The 20,784-nt window shown below is 30.3% G+C and overlaps 2 protein-coding genes and 1 pseudogene across 2 annotated transcripts; 1 reads left to right on the top strand and 2 right to left on the bottom strand.

Annotated features, from left to right (window-relative positions):
- Positions 1-591: 591 nt before the first annotated feature.
- LOC149058624 (uncharacterized) lies at positions 592-1,842 on the top strand. The gene is made up of 2 exons (XM_089218420.1): positions 592-994; positions 1,076-1,842. The coding sequence occupies exons 1-2, from the start codon at positions 592-594 to the stop codon at positions 1,840-1,842; spliced, it is 1,170 nt and encodes a 389-aa protein (XP_089074546.1).
- A 146-nt stretch (positions 1,843-1,988) lies between these two features.
- Positions 1,989-3,296, bottom strand: LOC149058623 (uncharacterized). Its single transcript, XM_089219835.1, has 4 exons — positions 2,574-3,296; positions 2,422-2,514; positions 2,278-2,361; positions 1,989-2,204 (listed from the first exon to the last, which is right to left on the bottom strand). Exons 1-4 carry the CDS (start codon positions 3,294-3,296, stop codon positions 1,989-1,991), a joined length of 1,116 nt encoding a protein of 371 aa, XP_089075961.1.
- A 13,212-nt stretch (positions 3,297-16,508) lies between these two features.
- Positions 16,509-17,242, bottom strand: LOC149058622 (uncharacterized; annotated as a pseudogene).
- Positions 17,243-20,784: the final 3,542 nt, after the last annotated feature.

The raw sequence follows: 20,784 nt of genomic DNA, 5'->3' as shown, positions 1-20,784 counted from the left end.
ATACAAAACATGATGCCCGACTATGTTAGTTTTTTTGAGTTAAAAGCAAACAGCAGAACATTAAAGTGCAGTTTATCGTGTAGTCATGAAGTCGATTTAGGGGTCGAAAATAGCATAGCGAAATTGCTAGGTTTTAGAAATGTGTTATATACTACTGGTGCTACTCACGAATCTGAAAATATAGTCAACATAATGAAAATAAACTCTATAAAAGTAGAGTGTAACTTAATCACCGGCTCATTCTGTGACGGAGCACCGAGCCAGATCATACACGAGCTTTATCCTACTGTACCTGCGGGATATAAAATCGTCGAGGTACCTAGGCATCCAGTTTTCTACGGCCTCAACACGACTTCAATAACTAAAGTAAATATCGTGCTAAAAGATCAGAACGATTGTCTGATTAATCTGCGTGGTGAACCGATAACAATTCGTTTACAAATAACCCGTGGATATGGCGCTCAAATTTAATATAAAAAGAGCTTCAATCAAAAAACCTATCAGTATACTGCCTGCCGTTAAGAAGTCTACATCTAAACCGAAAAATATCAAGCTCACGAAAAATAATTTAAATTTTCTTCGTTCTTTACAATGATGGATGAGTCATATTTAGACGTGACGGCCGACTATGTCGACGATTGTAAAATAACTCAAAAGAGTTACCATTCGTTCACGCCGTATTCAAGCACAGCTCTATCATACAATGAAGAAATTAGAATTAATGTTCAAAACATGGATTCTTACACTTTGCCGTGTGAGAGTTATATTTACATCGAGGGTAAAGTTAACAAACCAGTCGATGCAGCGGGGGAAGTTCGTTTTTCAAATAACGGTTTGGTATTTTTATTCTCCGAGATGCGATATGAAATAAACGGAATAGAAATACAGAAATTGAAATCACCTGGAGTGTCTTCTTGCTTGAAAGCATACTGCTCGTATACTCCAAACGATTTGAATGCATTAGAGAATGCGGCTTGGGACTCGGCAATGGATAGTGAAGATAACAAAAATTTTATGACCAATAATATATTTTCCGGGTGTATTCCTCTAAAACATGTATTCGGATTTTGTGAAGATTATAAGAAAATATTACTCAATTGCAATCAGCAACTGATTTTGAATCGCGCGTCTACCGACCTTGATGCGATACATGTTGTGGGCGAAGGCGCAACCGCCGCCGTCGATAAAAATAAAAAAATTACAATTGAACTGACTAAGGTGACTTGGAAGATGCCTATTATCAAAGTCAGTGATAAAGAAAAATTAAAGTTATTGAAAGTATTAGATTCTCGTAAAACACTGTCGTGTGCGTTCAGGACCTGGGATCTATGCGAGTATCCCGTGCTCCCTAGAAACACTTCTCATTCGTGGACTGTTAAGTCTAGCAGCTTACTGGAAAAACCGAGATTTGTTTTATTCGGATTACAAACAAGTAGAAAAAACAATATCGAAACTGATGCCGGACGATTTGATCACTGTCAACTAAAAAATCTTAAAGTACACTTAAACTCCGAGGTGTATCCATATGAAGACTTTCGAGCTGATTTTAAAAATAATACCACCAGCATACTCTACAAAGCTTATACAGACTTTCAAAAATCGTATTACGAGAGAGATTATTGTGAACCATTGTTATCAAAACATATTTTTCAAAACTATGTGCCAATCGTCGTTGTTGATTTGTCGTATCAGAATGACAACGTTAAATCATCGACCGTAGACCTAAGAATAGACTTTGAAACGGACACAGTTATACCAGAAAAGACTGCAGCTTATTGTTTAATTCTACATGACCAGATTATAACTTACAATCCGTTTAGTGGAGATGTTAGAAAATTGTAAACCTTGTATTATTTTATATACCTTGTAAATATCTTATAATTATTTTTATACCTTGTTTTAAATTGTAAACCTTAATCTAATAAATGAAAAAACTTGTTTAAGTATCACGCTTGTTTTTATTTTACACAAAAATTATTTAAACAATATTATTCAAATAATTTGCGTTTTGCGCTCCGCTTGGTTGATTTTTTTGTCAACTTTTGACCCGTGAAGCCGAGAAGAGATGGCGAGTGGTTAAAAGACGTCGGACCGTCGTTCTCATCAACTGTAGGGCTAGATTCAATATATTGAGGCGCTGGATCAAAGTATTGGGGAAGAGTGTCTGTGATCGACGGTGGTAGACTGCCAGGATCATAAATAGGCTATACAAAAATAATAATTTGTTAATATATATATATATATATATATATATTTATTTTAAAAATTAAATGTTACCAATGACTTGGCTGGTGCCCATGTTGCCTGTGTAAGGTTGATTTGGTTTAAAAAATCATCTATACCACGATCCTCGTCAGCTGCCTAAAATAATTATTATAATTAATACTTGTATTATTTCAATATATATAAGTTATAAATTACCTGTGCCTGCGAAGGGTCGAAATCATCATACATTGGAGACATACTCGAGTATCTCGGAGGTGAAATGAGCCTCACTTCGGATTCAGTGAATAACTATAAAATAATAAAATATGTATTATATTTTTGCGAGTGAATAAGTTTTAAAGACTTACCTCTGGAGACATTTTTCCGCTCCATCGTTGCGCCCAATGTTCAGCTAATTGTGAAGAAGCATACATTTTGAGTTGACTGATGAAATTGACATCATTTTTTGGAATTTTTGAAATTACACTTTCATCGCGTACATTTTTGATAAATGTGACCATTTCATCAGGTGTTTTCGGTGGTGTTTCAACTTTGGTGAATTCAACATCGATATAGTTTAAAAACGTTTCGAATTGTTTTAAGACAGCTGGTTGTGTTATAATTGATTTTCGTGTAATCGTTTCAAATATGCACCATTCCAAATACTGAAGTTGTATAAGGTCCTTTCGATTCAACAGTACTCTGCATCCGTCCTGAGTTGTTGACTCAATCACTAGCACATTTTCCCCGCCATACACCATACTAGATATTTTATAAAGTTTGGTTTCCAAAAATAACGTGCGCTTATATGTTAGTGTCTGCTCCAATATGAATGAGAGCATATTACCCATCAGTGAAAATATACGTTTTAGAAAATCCGGTGTTATTTTGACATGTCTCGATGGAGTTAAAAAATGGACAACGACCTGGAATTTTTCGCTCGGGTCAATACCGATATGCACAAACTTACGGGCTACGAAGTCGAGTGTGTAAGATGTAGATTCGATAAGTTCGACTGGTGGTGATGGAGGTACATAAGTAAAATTCTTCTTCTTGTATAGCGCAGCGTTGATGGCTATAGAACCGGCCATGTTTAAAATTATTTTTGAAAATAAAAACTCACTAAAATTTATAAAGACGTATACGTGCACAACGGTGTAACGCAGTAGACGGACTAAACGCCAAACGACTCTTTTAGTCAGGAGTCACTTTAATAGGTGGGGACATTTTTCAATATTAATGGATTTTCTGGAATGTAATAAATTGATTGAAACTTAATGTCAATACATCTATCAATATAAATGGTTTTGCAGTTTAGTATATTTTTATTTGAATAAGGATACATATATAAGTGTCTTTCAATATAAATGCCCATTGTGGCTATTAACGACATCCTGGCGACTAAATCGATCATTACTAAGTTATTCACTAATAGGTATTTTAATATCGAATAATCCAAATGACAGGAAATATACGGCGGTGGCGGTGGTGACAGCGGTGGCGGTGGTGGTGGTGGTGGTGGTGGTGGTGGTGGTGGTGGTGGTGGTGGTGGTGGTGGCTAGCGGCTATTAAGAGTCCGCGACATCCAGGCGACCGATAGGGCACATTAAGAAGGCATTTATTTGTGATTATTACTGCCATTTGGCAGGAAAAAATCACTAATGTCCAGGTGGAATGATTTAATTGAATACGGATAATATATCTATTATTGTAAATAATCGAAACAGCGCTAAAATATACCTACTTAATGTCTCTTATTGTTAATACGACGCCCAACGTGCTTAATTTACTAGTAGAAACGGCTATAGCATATTTCAATAATAATGTATAACATTCGATTTCCACTGGGTTAAATAAAAATATAACTGATAACTGATAACAAATGATAAATATAACAATTTATTTGATAACCGTGGGAGAACTGCGATGTGATAACGGCGGTAAAAGATAATCATCGTATATGATAACAATAATATGTGATAACAAATGATAACTGGTTAAATGTATCTCACGTACGCGATCGGGCGGCGGCGGCGGCGCACTCGGATGATGGTGAGGGTCAGGGTGAGGGTGATGGTGAGGTTTTTGAACCTAACCGTCATATATCAATTTCACACTTGTTCGGATATATATGATAACAATAATATGATAAGTGATAACATGATAAGTGATAAGTGATAACAATTATATGATAACTGATAAGTGATAACATGATAACAATAATATGATAACTGATAAGTGGTAATATATGTCTCACACGTACGCGATCCGGCGGCGGCGGCGGCGGCGCACTCGGATGATGGTGAGGGTCAGGGTGAGGGTGAGGGTCAGGGTGAGGGTGATGGTGAGGGTGAGGTTTTTGAACCTAACCGTCATATATCAATTTCACACTTGTTCGGATATATATGATAACAATAATATGATAAGTGATAAGTGATAACAATTATATGATAACTGATAAGTGATAACATGATAACAATAATATGATAACTGATAAGTGGTAATATATGCCTCACACGTACGCGATCCGGCGGCGGCGGCGGCGGCGGCGCACTCGGATGATGGTGAGGGTCAGGGTGAGGGTGAGGGTCAGGGTGAGGGTGATGGTGAGGGTGAGGTTTTTGAACTCTCCTTTTTATCCTACTCTAAATAACTACACTTTTTTGATTTATTTTACTACACAACTGTATACTTTTATGCCATGATGGAAAACTGATTATAATATTATTACGTTATATACGACTACGTTTTTCGGCCATTTCAGCTCTGAATGATGAGTATTTTTTTTTATTAACAAATCGTACCTACCTATTTATTTTCACTGTCCGTGATGTTATATATATATCAGGGCTTAAAACCGGTAACCGGTTTGTAACGAAAACCGGTATAAACCCGTATATTTGATAACCGAAACCCGGTAATCGCTTTTAGTTTTGTAATCCTGGAAGCGGTTATTGTTAATCGGTAATCAAGGTAAATATGTAAATATTAACATCAAAGCGGTTACCTGGTATTTTCAATCCCAGTTTTATAAACAAAACCGAATCCCGACCAAAAAATCAACGGTTTTTTCGTGGAATTTATTAATTGAATTATGTCCTGATAACATTATAGTTAAATTTAATTTTCCAGCTATTTTTAAATTTTTTTACACAATTAATATCCGTCGAGTATTGCTTATCTGTTGTGAATATCACATATATTATATAAATAGATATAAGTGTTAACTATATAATATTATAAATACTGTCATAAACTTCGTCGTCGACCTTCGTCCCCGCGCGCTGATTAGTATTGAAATTTATTTATAATTCATATTTTAAATTACTATTACACCCATTATCATACCCATATCTCTAATAAAAATTATTATTTATAAATGAGTTTTTTTACTTACTTAATTAGTATTTTAGATAATTTTTAAGGTCATTTTTTGAAGTTATTAGGGCATTTTTGCATTTTTTTTAGGGAATTTTTGAGTGTTTTTTAGGTCATCAACATCCTAACTCCAGTTATTGCCAAAAAGATCTGTGTCAATATTTCACTCTTGGCGTCATCTTGAAAAATTAATTATTTTTTCAGTTTCTTACAATTATAATGTTATAAATAAGAAAATTATTACAATAAAATTTTTTTTTTTTTTATTAAGATCGCCATTATTTCGATCATATGCTTTAAAGCTTAAAGTTTAAACAGTTTAAACTTCAAAGTAGTTTGAAAAAATAAATATTTAAATTATTGAAGGAAATCCGACCAAATTAAAGCATATTAAGTTTTTGATTATGCATTAAATAATAATACTTTTGTTATCAACCCACGAATGCCCTAAATAAACTGTTTTAAAAATATGATAAAAAACTGAAAAAAATGATTTTTTTAAAACCAGTTTTAACCGGTAACCGATTACCAAAAAATCTTATCAACGGTTTTTAAACGATTAACGGTTATTATAGTGTTTGAAATATCTTTATGGAAACGGTTACCGGTTACCAAAATATCACAATTAAACGATAACCGGTTACCTGTTTTCAAAAATTTTAGGCTCCTGACGGAGCCGATTACCGACTTTATTGATAACGGTTTTAAGCCCTGATATATATAAATATACCATATATTATTCTTATAGGAAAAATGTACTTATTTTGATGTTTGTTTACAGTGCTATACGTCACAAAATACTATGTAAGCTGTAGCGATATATAACTAAGAATACGATTTTATGTATAATATATAGAAAATTAAAATTAATTAGCATGATACGAATGATACGTATTTTGTTTTTTTTTCTTTTAGGTACCTAGCTGTTAGTCAATGACAGCCCGATTTTTTGTTATTTTTATTACATTATAATACATTTTCTCAGTTATTTACTGATGGAAGTAAAGAAAAAATGTTCGCGTTTAATAATATTGTAGATAATATTTATACGTGTCAAATGAACGACCATGCAGTAATCGCTAAATAAAAATCGAAATATTATTCGTCGTCGTGCCCGTGAGATAATGATGATAAAATAATCGTTGGAACAATTATTAACTGGTCGAACGACAGGTTTTCCGTCCCCTCTTGTCCGGAAAGTCCTGTACCATGGAGTTGCAGACGTGAGCATTCCAGTGGTATTTATACACTGTGAAACTCCTTTGGACACGGAGCAGAGTCCTACGAATGCTCAGCAGCCTTAAATAATTGTAATTCAGGTGCTTATATAATATTTTATAATAACATTCCACCAGCGGATAACTTTCACGCCGTACGCAAATACATGTATAAATAAGTTTTTTTATTAGAACCTTTCACTAAATTATAAATAGTTTTCACTGAGAAATATAAAATAATATAGGAAAAAATAATTTAAAAAAACTAATTTTTTTTTTTTTTTAAACTAAAAAATATATCTATTATAGTAATTATACTTTTTTAAGTTTTAGTTTTGATGTATAAATTTCAGCGAAAAATATTCTATTACAGTTAGAAAACGAAATCAGCTATGTACACAAATTGTTTGTACAATAATAATAAACATGTGAAAGATGCTATAGGCATTCAAAACATATTATGTATAATTTTTGAAATACGTGGCCTAGTACAGTAGGTTGAATTACCTTTTGTTAAAAGAAAATGAAATAAAGCGTTGTTTTATCGTTATTTCTAAAAACTATTTACTTTTATCAAATATTTTTTATTAAAATTTTGCTTTATGCTGTTCTAAAACTCTATATTTTTTTTATATTTATCAGGTAAATCTCTATCAACTTTTGATTTTCAAATCTATACTTAAAATTTCATAAAAGAATAGAGCTATTTTTTTAATGATTTTTCTCGTTTAATATTTTTATTTTTCGTTAATCCATTGACTAGGTTTAGCCTCCCAAACTTAATACTAACCTAACCTAATCATCCAATTTTGGGAGGCTATATCGCAATGGATTAACAAAAAATGATGAGTGTTTTTTTTTTTTTTTTTTTTTGAAATAAAACGATGATGAATCGATATTTATCAAGTAGGCAACATTCTTTGGTAATCTTGAGAAAATAGATTATACTATGATACCTAAGTACAAAAATAGAAAATCTAAATAACTACACTTTTTTGATTTATTTTACTACACAACTGTATACTTTTATGCCATGATGGAAAACTGATTATAATATTATTACGTTATATACGACTACGTTTTTCGGCCATTTCAGCTCTGAATGATGAGTATTTTTTTTATTAACAAATCGTACCTACCTATTCATTTTCACTGTCCGTGATGTTATATATATATAAATATACCATATATTATTCTTATAGGAAAACTGTACTTATTTTGATGTTTGTTTACAATTCTATACGTCACAAAATACTATGTAAGCTGCAGCGATATATAACTAAGAATACGATTTTATGTATAATATATAGAAAATTAAAATTAATTAGCATGATACGAATGATACGTATTTTGTTTTTTTTTCTTTTAGGTACCTAGCTGTTAGTCAATGACAGCCCGATTTTTTGTTATTTTTATTACATTATAATACATTTCCTCAGTTATTTACTGATGGAAGTAAAGAAAAAATGTTCGCGTTTAATAATATTGTAGATAATATTTATACGCCTCAAATGAACGACCATGCAGTAAGCGCTAAATAAAAATCGAAATATTATTCGTCGTCGTGCCCGTGAAATAATGATGATAATAATCGTTGGAACAATTATTAACTGGTCGAACGACAGGTTTTCCGTCCCCTCTTGTCCGGAAAGTTCTGTACCATGGAGTTTCAGACGTGAGCATTCCAGTGGTATTTGTACACTGTGAAACTCCTTTGGACACGGAGCAGAGTCCTACGAATGCTCAGCAGCCTTAAATAATTGTAATTCAAGTGCTTATATAATATTTTATAATAACATTCCACCTGCGGATAACTTTCACGCCGTACGAAAATACATGTATAAATAAGTTTTTTTATTTTTAACAAAACAAAAAATAAAAATTAATTTTTTTTTTTTGGTGGGTTGGGGGGGGGGGGGGGGGTTGAGGCTTCGACGACAAGGGCCTTTAACCTGTGGAACTGTGGGGGAGGGAACCGTTGGCTTTGGTATTTGTGGATGTTTTTGACAGAATTTCGAATGTGCACCCGTAGGTTTCTGCCATGTCCGGTTGGGGGCGGCGGCCTCTATTTCCAGACAGCATGAACTGCCCGGAAAGCGATGCCACCCATCATGGCCGATATTCAAACCGCCGACGATGTGCGTCGCAACGGACGCCTTAGTCCGCCCGGCCACTACACCCCCCCCCCCCACCCAAATACATTTTATTTATGAATTCCAAATTAAAATAAGAAATTTGTAAAAAAAAATTGCCTAATAGAATTTTTAAGGTCATTTTTGTGATAAATTGCATTTTTTTAAAACACTTTTGGCTACTTTTTAGAACATGTTTGTATGGTTTTAAGTGCATTTAAATCCGGGCCCTATAATTATTAGCATAATAAGAATATGGAATTATAATCTAGAATATATGTTGTGTAATCTTTTTAGTTTAATCGATATTAGAAGGTGACATAAATTATTTTTTATATTATACATAATTATCTTCTACTAAATACTGACATACGAATTTCTTAAAAACGATAATTAAAATGGCTTATCAAATGAAATTATGACTGTGTCGATATTTTTGTATCGGAGTTCGGGTATCTCAGTGTTTCATTAGAACCTTTCACTAAATTATTAATAGTTTTCACTGAGAAATATAAAATAATATAAGAAACAATAATTTAAAAAAACTAATTTTTTTTTTTCAAACTAAAAAATATATCTATTATAGTAATTATACTCTTTTAAGTTTTAGTTTTGATGTATAAAATTCAGCGAAAATTCTTCTATTACAGTTAGAAAACGAAATCAGCTAAATCAGCTAAAAATGTATAAAGATATAGATTTTTTCGTTCTTCGAAACACGATATTTTTGATTAATTTCATACACCGATATATAACATCGGCGATATTGAAATTTTAACGAGTATAAAGTATTGAGTTTTTAAATCGTAGATAAAAGATAAGTGAATCGAAATAGTACGACTCTCTATAATATCTACTCATACAACCCGCAAATGCTATAAGTCCCGGCTTTATTTTTGGAAGTTGTTGATTATGTTACAGAAATTTTAAAATTTGTATTCATCAACATGAACTATAAAGTTTATATTATTTTTGATATGTGAATAAGTGAAAGAATATTTGAATAAGTTAGGAGATCTATTACATTAAATGTTCAATATTTTAAACTTGCAATGAAAAATTTGTATTCAAATTATACACGCAGAAGATAGAGTGTTAATAAATAATATAATATTTTGTATGACGTGTGAAACAGTAAACTGTACCTATAGAAGAATATTATTAAAAGACAAGGTTTAAAATCTATCCCACTAGACGTTTTATTCGACTATCTAATACTGAATATTATTAATTAGACAGGATGAACTGCCCGGAAAGCGATACCACCCATCATGGCTGGGATTCGAACCACCGACGGTGCGCGTCGCAACGGACGCTTTAGTCCGACCGGCCACTACAACCCCCCCCCCCCCCACCCTTAAAATGTGTTATTAATAAAATACCCTTAAAAATGATAATTAAAATGGCTTATCAAATGAAATGATGACTGTGTCGATATTTTTATATCGGAGTTCGGGTATCTCAGTGTTTCCTTTCACTAAATTATTAATAGTTTTCACTGAGAAATATAAAATAATGTAAGCTACAATAATTTAAAAAAACAAATTTTTTTTTTTTTAAACTAAAAAATATATCTATCATAGTTACAGCTATCGCTCTACAATTTTTAACAACCAAAAGCAGGAGACAAACGTAACAAATCTTCAGTGGGTATAAATGCAGTTTAGCTCCCACGCAATTTTATCGATCCCCCCCCTCCCCAAAAATAAAAATGTGTGTTGTGCACTGAACACAAAAGTGTTATTCCAAAATTCTCACAAATCATTATTTTGGAGTTATATCTTACCAAATGTTACGATTTTACGCATTTACGCCAATACATTCGCCAAACACTGTATACTTTGCTTTCCTACGTTTTCGTATTGGATTGTCACCTATTATTAATTTTTTTTTTTTATTTTGTTATTATTAAGATTATTACCTATAATTAACAACTTTCAAAAGGAAATAGAACTGATAATGATTTATTTTCGTATTAAATATTACTGTTTGACGATTACTTTGTTAGTTGCGTACTCCAGATCACTACAGTTTTTGTTAATTACGACAACATATTATTTTAAAATGTTATTTGTTAATTTTATTGAGTTGTATGATATTATACATTTTCGATAACAAAAAATTTCAATTTTTGCAAGTTTTAATTACCACGTACAAAATATTATCGATCACGAAGTAGCCACTATATAATAATACTTCTTAATATGTTACTTTAACGGGCGGTTGAATCTGGCGGCCGGTTAGGTTAAGTTAAGGTTTAAGGGCGGTGAAGTAGGGTTACCCGTCTGCCCGAAGGGCAGGGATACTTGCCCCCCGCGACCCCGTAGGGGTCGCCAACCCCCTCCCACAGTTTGGTTAGCTATTTTAGCCCGTGGGGGTTGGGGGCGTGCCCCAATCTAACGAGAGGTCCGAAAAATCTATTCATAGACGTTGCGTCTATGAATACGTATATACGCGTATTATACCACAGAATAAGACATTAACAATCCTGTATGTCAGCATACAATACTGCGTATACTTCAAACGGTTGGTGTAAACCGGTACTTGTTGCACTGGCACACTGCCAACGATTACAAAATAATTAATATTTAATATTTAAATATCTATCAATCTATCCATAATATAACCCTATAGATATGGGTGGCCTCCTTTTCGGCTAGTAGTATAGTTTTCTTTAAAATGTACATTTATAACAAAAATTTGGGGGATGTTACAGTGACATTAATTATTATTGTCTCAGTCTTACAAGCGCGTAACATGGCAAATTTTACGCTTAGCAAAACACATTAATTTCCGTTAATTTAAAAATTTGAGTGAATTGAGCCATAAAATTTAAAGTTAATATTATTAAATGCTAACAAAAAAATTGTGCGTATGTATTCTTATATTTTTTTAATAACTATAAGAATAACTTATGAGGAACTTTGTATTAAATTTTCAAGTATTTTAATTGGGCCAAAAAAATTTTATCGACACTTCAAAATAAAATTTTCAGAAAAATTTAAAATTTCAGTTGTCTATAAATATCTAAAAAAAGTCAAAATATTTCGAAAATTAAATCGTGTAAAGCAAATGCCAATCTAAATAACTGGTGAAATTTTCGAGTATCTACGACTTATACTTTTTGAATAATAACAAACATTTAAAATCGTTTGAGGATAAATCGTTACCGTTATACGCTATTTCGTAAAAATTTAAAATTCAAACGCACTTAAAATTTTTCCTATAATGATGCTTCGAGTTTTCTCTATACCTAATTGAAGTAAAACTTATGGAAAACTTAGTGTTGTATTCTTAATCCTTAGTTATAAACACTAAAAATTTTATGATTTTAAATTTTTACGAAATAGTGTAACGATAACGATTTATCCTCAAACGATTTTAAATGTTTGTTATTATTCAAAAAGTATAAGTCGTAGATACTCGAAAATTTCACCAGTTATTTAGATTGGCATTTTCTTTACACGATTTAATTTTCGAAATATTTTGACTTTTTTTAGATATTTATAGACAACTGAAATTTTAAATTTTTCTGAAAATTTTTTTTTGAAGTGTCGATAAAATTTTTTTGGCCCTATCAAAATACAATTTTTTTTATAAGCATTTGAAGTTCAAATATTGACTTAATACGTAAAAATTACGGCAATTTTCAAATCAACTTAGATAGAAATTCATAAAAGTTTTTCTATTTAGATCTAAGATTTTAAAATTTAATACAAGGCGCCTATCATATTTTTACAATAGCAGTTAAAAAATAAAAGAAATATATAGTCACAATTTTTTTTTATAACCATTTCAAATTCAAATTTTGACTAAATACTTAAAAATTACGGCAATGTTCAAATTATCTTAGATAGAAATTCATAAGTTTATTTTTTAAATCTATGATTAGAAAATTTAATACAAGGCTCCTATCATATTTTTACAATAGCAGTTGAAAAATAAAAGAAATATATATGAATAATTTTTTTTTAAAGCATTCAAAGTTTGAATTTTGACAAAATACATAAAAATCACGAAAATTCGCAAATTATTTTAAACTAGAAATTCATAAAGTATTTTCCTTTTATATCTTAGATTTGAAAATTTAATACAAGGCTCCTAACATAATTTAACAATAGCAGTTGAAAAATAACAGAAATATATAGTCACCAATTTTTTTATAAGCATTTACAGTTCAAATATTGACTAAATACGTAAAAATTACGGCAATGTTCAAATTATCTTAGATAGAAATTCATAAAAGTTTTTCTTTTTAATTTTAAGATTTGAGAATTTAATACAAGGCTCATAATATAGTTTTGCAATAGCAGTTGAAAATTAAAAGAAATGTATAGCCACAATTTTTTTTTTACATGCATTCAAATTTTAATTTTAACAACATACGTAAAAATCACAAAAATCACAAAAATTCGTAAATTATTTTATCCTAGAAATTCATAAAACATTTTCCTTTTATATCTAAGATTTGAAAATTTAATACAAGGTTCCTAAAATATTTTTACAATAGCAGTTGAAAAATAAAATAAATGAGTAATTACATTTTTTTTTTTTTTACAAGCATTTAAATTTAAATGTTGACAACATGTAAAAATCACGAAAATTCGCAAATTATTTTAAGCTAGAAATTCATAAAAAAATTTCTTTTTAAATCTAGGATTTGAAAATTTTTTATAATCTATAATATATCCTAGACAGCTAAACCGTCTCCGTTCAGAATCGTTTTTCGTATACAATGATACCAATCATTGCATTCAAATTTAACCTACCTTAGTCAGAGGTCCACCCCACCCCCAATGAACAGCAGAGCGATACCCACTTACCCGCTTTTTTAATTTTAAATGCTTATAAAAAAAACTGTGACTATATTATATTTATTTTATTTTTTAATTGCTATTGTAAAAATATATTATGAGCCTTGTATTAAATTTTCAAATCTTAGGAAATTTTTTTATGAATTTCTAGCTTAAAATAATTTGTGATTTTTCGTGATTTTTAAGTATTTTGTCAAAATTCAATCTTTGAATGCTTATAAAAAAGAATTGTGACTATGAATTTCTCTTATTTACAACTGCTATTGTAACAATATGTTAAGAGCTTTGTATTAAATGTTCAAGCTTTTCTGCCTAACAAATACATTTTTATCAATATTAATTTTAAAAAAAACTAATAATGATCGAAAATTTCAAATGCCTATGAATAGTAAGTTCAACTTAAGTCCAAAATTTTTGAAAATTGCATGGTGGATAGAATATACTTATATAAACATTCGGTGAAAATTTCATGTATCTATGGTCATTTGTTTCAAAATTACATCAAAAACCAAAATCGATTTTGTCGAAAAATGAGTGTGCGTAAAATTTCCAGTTTTCCCCTTAATTTTTAGTTTGTTTTTCTCGATTATTTAGAAAAGTATTAAGAATTTTTCACTTTTGACCACCCCCCCCCCCCCGCCCCACCCAAATACATTTTATTTATGAATTCCAAATTCCCCCCCCCCCCCAAAGTACCAACTAGATTCACTTTCTGATCGAACGAGGTACTGAAGTAAAAAATCGTAGCACTTTTACTGCACCAAAACGTGATGACAGACACAAAAAAGAAAAAAACACACATCATGGTAAAATCAATACATTCATCGCTCCGCTCAGAATCTAAAAAAAAAAAAAACACACATCGTTGTAAAATCAATACATTCATTACTTCGTTCAGAATCTAAAAGATTTTACACCAACTAAAAAAAAAAGCATTGCTGCAAATTAATAAAAAATATACAAACTTTCAAAACTTAAAATGTTATTGTCATTACATGTATATGTAATTGAATTGTTGTTTAAAAGAAAAATATTTAAAGAATGCAAATTATAGATTGGAAGATTGAAAGATTGAAGATTGGAAAAAGAAAAGTACAAATTGCAGATAAGTTACGTATTTTACAAAATAAATAATTTTAACTGTATATATATATATGCATTATATATTATATTACAATGTCATATAATAACCATATCTAAAAACATTTTAAATTTAAAACTTTATCGTTTGATCTATGGTACCTTTGAGCTATCGTATGATTTCTATCCCTGTTATTAAAATATATTATATCATTTTTATTTGTCTTCAAAATATATTTAATTTAATAATTAGAACGAAATATTTATATTTATTTATAACGCTACGTCGCGCGTCAACATGCCGGCCGTTTCAGCGCTGAAACCTGTTTAATCCCGCACCGCACTCGGCCATTTAACAGTGGCTAAAAATGAAATACGAATTTATTAAATGTTTCTAGTTCTTATCGCCATCTACCGAGAGTTTTATTGTAGACCATCGAAAAACCGCCCAGTGAGCAATCTATTCGCGATTGAAAGCGGAACAGGCGCTGCCTAGTGGAAGTCATCAGAACTATTGTAACGGGGAAGATGTATAGTGGTCCGCACACGCGAAGTACGAATTAATACGTTATTATTTATTTATTGTAATTCATTTTAATATTTTATGAATATATTATAATTATATTATTATTTTGTATGATGGATGATCATACTTATTACCTTAATAGTAGTCCAAAAATACAAATTAATAAAACCCATAAGGCTTGTTCTGTTCCACAGTGTTCAAATAGGTAGGTAATTAATACAATTATTTATATTTATTTTGGTGTAATTCAAAAACGAATAACTGTAGATACATGAAAATTTAACTGAATCTTTACATGTTCATTTTCTACACACCATACAATTTTTAAAACATTTTCACTCGTTATGAGTTGTTTTATGGATATTTCAGTTTTCATTTTTTTTTTTTTTAGTTGTCAATTATTTTGTAGTTAAAAATGTATTAAATGTTGAACTTTTATGGCTAAAGATTGAACATTTTAAAACAAGGTTCTAAGTAATTAGGTTCTAATAAAAAACCAGTTTGTTGATATGTGTTAGAACACATTTGTTCAACTTTTTTTCTATCAACATGGACATTTGTATAAAAAAAATCAATTTCATCTTGTGATTTACTATCAATCAACATAAGGTACTCATCCTCATCATTAAATAGTACAGAACTATTTGTTAATAAAATATAATCTAATAGATGTTGTTCTGAAATGGATAATTTTTTTTCATTTTGAATTTCTGGTATTTCATGTCGCCCAAATGTATGAATAGCAAATTCTGAATCAGGAAATCCTTATGAAATATACATATATTTTTGTAGATTCTTATGTTTTAACTATTTTAAACACTTTTACCAAATGTTATATATAGAAATGTAATAAAAAATGTGAAATTAATTGATAAAATTAATAGAAATGTAATAAAAAATGCCAATTAATTGATCGGAGACACAACTAGTCAGTGGCACCGAAGTCCATGCCTACGTCGAGCCAATTTTTTTAATTGCCCAACCACATTTTAATAACTTAGGCGCCACTGCTACTAATATTATACATATTTTAAATATTATATTTCTTTAATTTGGTTAATCCTTGTTCTTCAGCAGTTTTTACTCAAATACTTTACAACACTAGAAATTATTTTTACCTAATAATAACTCTTGTATAATGTCATCTTTTAAATCATCAGGTATCTGGTAGGGTTTGGCTGTATCTAGACTTCATAGGTTGAACATGACAGAACTCTTCTAACGGAACTGCTTTATACATATTTTTAGAAGCAGAACTATTTTCCCCCCATTGTTGAGGAAGACCAGTACAGCTACATAGCTCCAATTCATTTTCAGGGGTCCTATTTTAAAATTAAATACATAGGTATTTAAAAAAATAATATGAAAATAAATAATGAATCTTTTATGGGTTTCTAAAGTCTAGTACATACTTTTGCAATTTTAACATTAATCCCACAACATGTTTGCATTTTCCTGTTCCCGCTTTACATGAGCATTTTGTGGACAAAATATCCTTAGTATTTGAAACAATAACTTCAAGCTAGGTAAAAGAAAAAACATTTAAAATAGTAAATAGCAACTATTAACTTTGTAAGAACCACTAAATTATTAGATTTATATTTTACCAACATGTAAAATGCATGTAATTTAATACAGTTCAGTGACTTTTTAGTAATATTACAGACACAAATTTTCTGAAAAAAATTTACTTACTTCATGAGGTTTTCCATTTAGATCACTTGTTTGCAGACATAATCCTAAAATATGAATATATGCATCATTTCTACATTTTACACCCATTTCTAAAATATGATTGCATTTTAAAATCTGAGAACCTTCTATAAAAGGTCATTTAAAATCGCCAATGTATTGCATAATGTCTGTTATTTCAATTACCGAATTAAACATTTTAATAAAATATATTTAGATGTAAAACTTAAATATAATTAATATTATAATTTATAATATTGAACACTGGACACTATAGATAGGTATGCTGTATAATATAATTTATATTATAAAAAAAACAGTAAGAAAAAAAAGTGGAAAGTAAACTAGAAACACTGTCTAAACAGCATGGGCCTCGGCCGTTGGGCGACCATGTTCCCCGTTAGCCTTATCATTAGTATCGACTAGGGCGCTACCTATATTAGCTTTCAATCGCGAATAGTATTTATAATCAATGGTCGTATTTAATAATTATTATGAAATCAGTAGTTATATATCCACGTATATTCCGAAATTATTATATATAAATCATCTCAATGATATAAAATGGTACTATGGATATTATTGAATTCTGTAACTCAGTTACTGGACTGTCACACTTTTGAGTTTTGATAAAATGAAAAAAAGGTAGAAAAGAATTGACGTTGAAATAAAAAATAAAAATAAAGAATTTGATTTATATGAATTATGATTCGTTGTTAAACTAGTAATATTAAGATGGTAAGGCCTTTTGGTTAGTATTTTTTTTTAACGTTCGAATCGCAATCTAGTTAAATTTAATATAAGAACTATAATAATATTTTTCCGATTGCAGCAACAAGCAGTATAATGAGGAATTGAGGAATGAGTTTACAGAATTATTCTTTTAATTGTTTTTTAATCGTATATTTTTATATTAGATGAAAAAAATTAGCGATTTGTATAATTTGTTAAACAAACATAACACATAATTTTAATTATATACATTTAACTATCAAAAAAATTGTAATAAATAATTATTAATATAATTACTATATAATTTTAATAAAAACTTAGCTATTTGAGGGTAACAAATTTAAAATTTACACTTAAATAGTTAAATATAGGTACAAACTAGGTGAAACATGTTTTAAAATTATAATGCAATGATACCATATTGTGCTTTCCACCAGTGATTTGTAGGTATATCAAACTGGTACCGCTTTAAAAGAAGTGAGAATAGATATCTCAACTTCAGCAACAGATCTATTGATCGGAAAACCTCGCGAGACGTCGTGGATGAACATATTTTCCAAGTCTCCACGAATTTTCAGTGACGATATTACGGCAGCGTGCGTTCTTGTACAATGTTCAACTTCCTCCAAATGTTTCTCTTGTTGGTAGTACCATGGACCTTATACTCATAGACGGAACGTGGTTGTAATTCCGGTGTCCAAGCGTGAGGGCGCTGATCAAGGTAGTACACCGTACACCGCACATGCGCACAAGGCCTATCGTATTGTACAATAATTTTTTAATTCTGTTGTGCCTGCGACTAATCAACACACCGCGTACTATCACAATAGTATATTACTGTTATATTTCTGGTTCTGATTTGAAATTTTCAATTGTTTCAACGAGTGTTTTTTTACCTAATATTAAATAAGATATATAATGTACCTATTAATTATACAAATATATTTTTACTTTTCTTCTTCCCCTTTTACTGTCGAATGACGATCCTATTTATGTTTATATTCATTATATCATGATTTATACAATAATATTATAACATATAATATCAATAGCATAATATCCAGCTTCTTCTCTAAGTGCTTCTTCTTTTTCAAGTTCTATATTTATTATTATAAAATGTTCAGTTAGATAATATTAAATATACTATATAATATAGTTTGTCGTCCAAGAGCTGCTTTCTTCACCATTTTTATAAAAAGCATATATTAAACTTATTTTATACTAGGTACTACTTACAAATTACAATAGAACTATTATAGTAATAATAGTAATATGGTCTAGCTGATTATAATCTATAAGTCTATTTGGCTTTGGTCTATGCAGTATACAATAATGAAGTTGTAATTATAAAATGGTATGTGTTAATAACAATGTTTTTGGTCGCAAGGAATGGTATCACTGCTGGCACGCTAGGAAAGACCGCACCACCCACCCGCATCCCACCTGGATGTTCCGTCTATGAGTATAAGGTCTATGTAGTACGACGCGACGACGTGAATTTCAACAATAGAGAGAACTGCGTGTTTATAGTTAATAATATTTAATATAAATCAAGTATGTCGTATTCGTGTGCATGCCCCTTTTTGTGCCGCCCGTCGTCGTGCTTAACGTGCTTTACCACAAAACCTCGTGGTCAGTACCTGTGTGCAAAGGTGTGGGCCTGTTTCCGCTTCTTCGTACGTGCTGCCATATTACTCTAATATTTGGGATAGACGAATATCAATAGCGACAAATCAGGTTTTTTTTTATATATCTTATGTTTATATTATTTATCATTTGTTCCGTATCATAATATATTATTAGTACACCGTTTATGTACTTGCTCTGTTGATATATATATATATATATATAGTCTCTGTGAACAACCGCTACTCGTAGGATTTATAGAGGCGTTGACAATATGCATTAGTAATAGAATATTCCTCTATGTTTATTGTTTAATAAATAGGTAATCACAAAATATTTTATTAAATAGATACCTACTATTATTATAAACTTGGTAAAATACTAAACCATTAAAATGAGACTAATTGCTTATATTTACATAATTTAATAATTATATAATTATATCCATCATATAAAAACTAACCGCAAATTATATTAGAAATTAAAATATTATTTAAACAAAAAGATAGTAAATAAGTTAAAATAGTTGGATAATCTTTTAACATATACTATACATTTAGTCATGTACATAGCCTATACTTAAAATATAAATTTAAACGTGTAGGTCAGAGGGCACTTAAGTCAGGAACAACAAAAATATAGTTATACGCGTTGACATTTATTGCATAGTATTACGAAAAATTATTACACTTATATATATAGATGTATAAATAATTAGTACACAACACTTCGCCAGTATCCCGCCACTATCGGGACCGCCTGGCGTAAAATAAAAAAATAATAATTAATACTCAAATACAAATAAAAAGCGACGAGCGCCACGGCCTACAATATCGCCGAATGTCGCTGGACTACTACTAACGGCTGTCGGCTAGGCGTCCGATAAAATAATAATAATGATAGAAATAATAATAATAATAATAATAGTAGTGGCCGTTCGGGAAATATCCCGCTACAACTCGGCCTTCCTGACAATATTGATCGACCTCGATCATGGTCTTATTCTATAAAATTTATATAATAACAGAATAATAATTAAAATGTTTAATAAAGTATACAATTACAAATTAAAATAATTATTAGTCATTTTTTCTTAAATGTAACCCAGGGTTTTATGTCTCGGGCAGCAATAACGGTATTTAAGGGTATTTGTGTTACTTGATATCCGTCAATATCAGCCACAACATATCTATCGTTGGGTAATATTTTAAGTATCTTATATGGTCCCTTAAATTTTGGTATAAGTTTTCTACATGTATTTGGAGTTGTATCAACGTTTTTTACCATAAGATAGTCACCTATAGAATAAGTATTGGCTTGTTTATGTTTAGCATCATAGTAGGCTTTATTTTTTAATTGGTTTTGTCGTGTAGTATCAAATG

This window comes from Diuraphis noxia, unplaced genomic scaffold (genome assembly GCF_037042655.1).
Source record: "Diuraphis noxia isolate RWA-SAM2 unplaced genomic scaffold, SU_Dnox_SAM2 contig0002, whole genome shotgun sequence".
Taxonomy (NCBI): domain Eukaryota; kingdom Metazoa; phylum Arthropoda; class Insecta; order Hemiptera; family Aphididae; genus Diuraphis; species Diuraphis noxia.
The sequence above is the reverse complement of the archived record's forward strand: the minus strand, read 5'-3'. Positions and strand labels throughout refer to the sequence as shown.

Coding starts and splice junctions, on each gene's coding strand:
- LOC149058624 (XM_089218420.1), top strand. CDS start 592: ATGATGGATGAGTCATATTTAGACGTGACGGCCGACTATGTCGACGAT. Junction 995..1,075: donor TTGGGACTCGGCAATGGATA/GTGAAGATAACA, acceptor GATTTTGTGAAG/ATTATAAGAAAATATTACTC.
- LOC149058623 (XM_089219835.1), bottom strand. CDS start 3,296: ATGGCCGGTTCTATAGCCATCAACGCTGCGCTATACAAGAAGAAGAAT. Junction 2,362..2,421: donor TCGACCCTTCGCAGGCACAG/GTAATTTATAAC, acceptor TAATTATTTTAG/GCAGCTGACGAGGATCGTGG. Junction 2,205..2,277: donor GGGCACCAGCCAAGTCATTG/GTAACATTTAAT, acceptor ATTTTTGTATAG/CCTATTTATGATCCTGGCAG.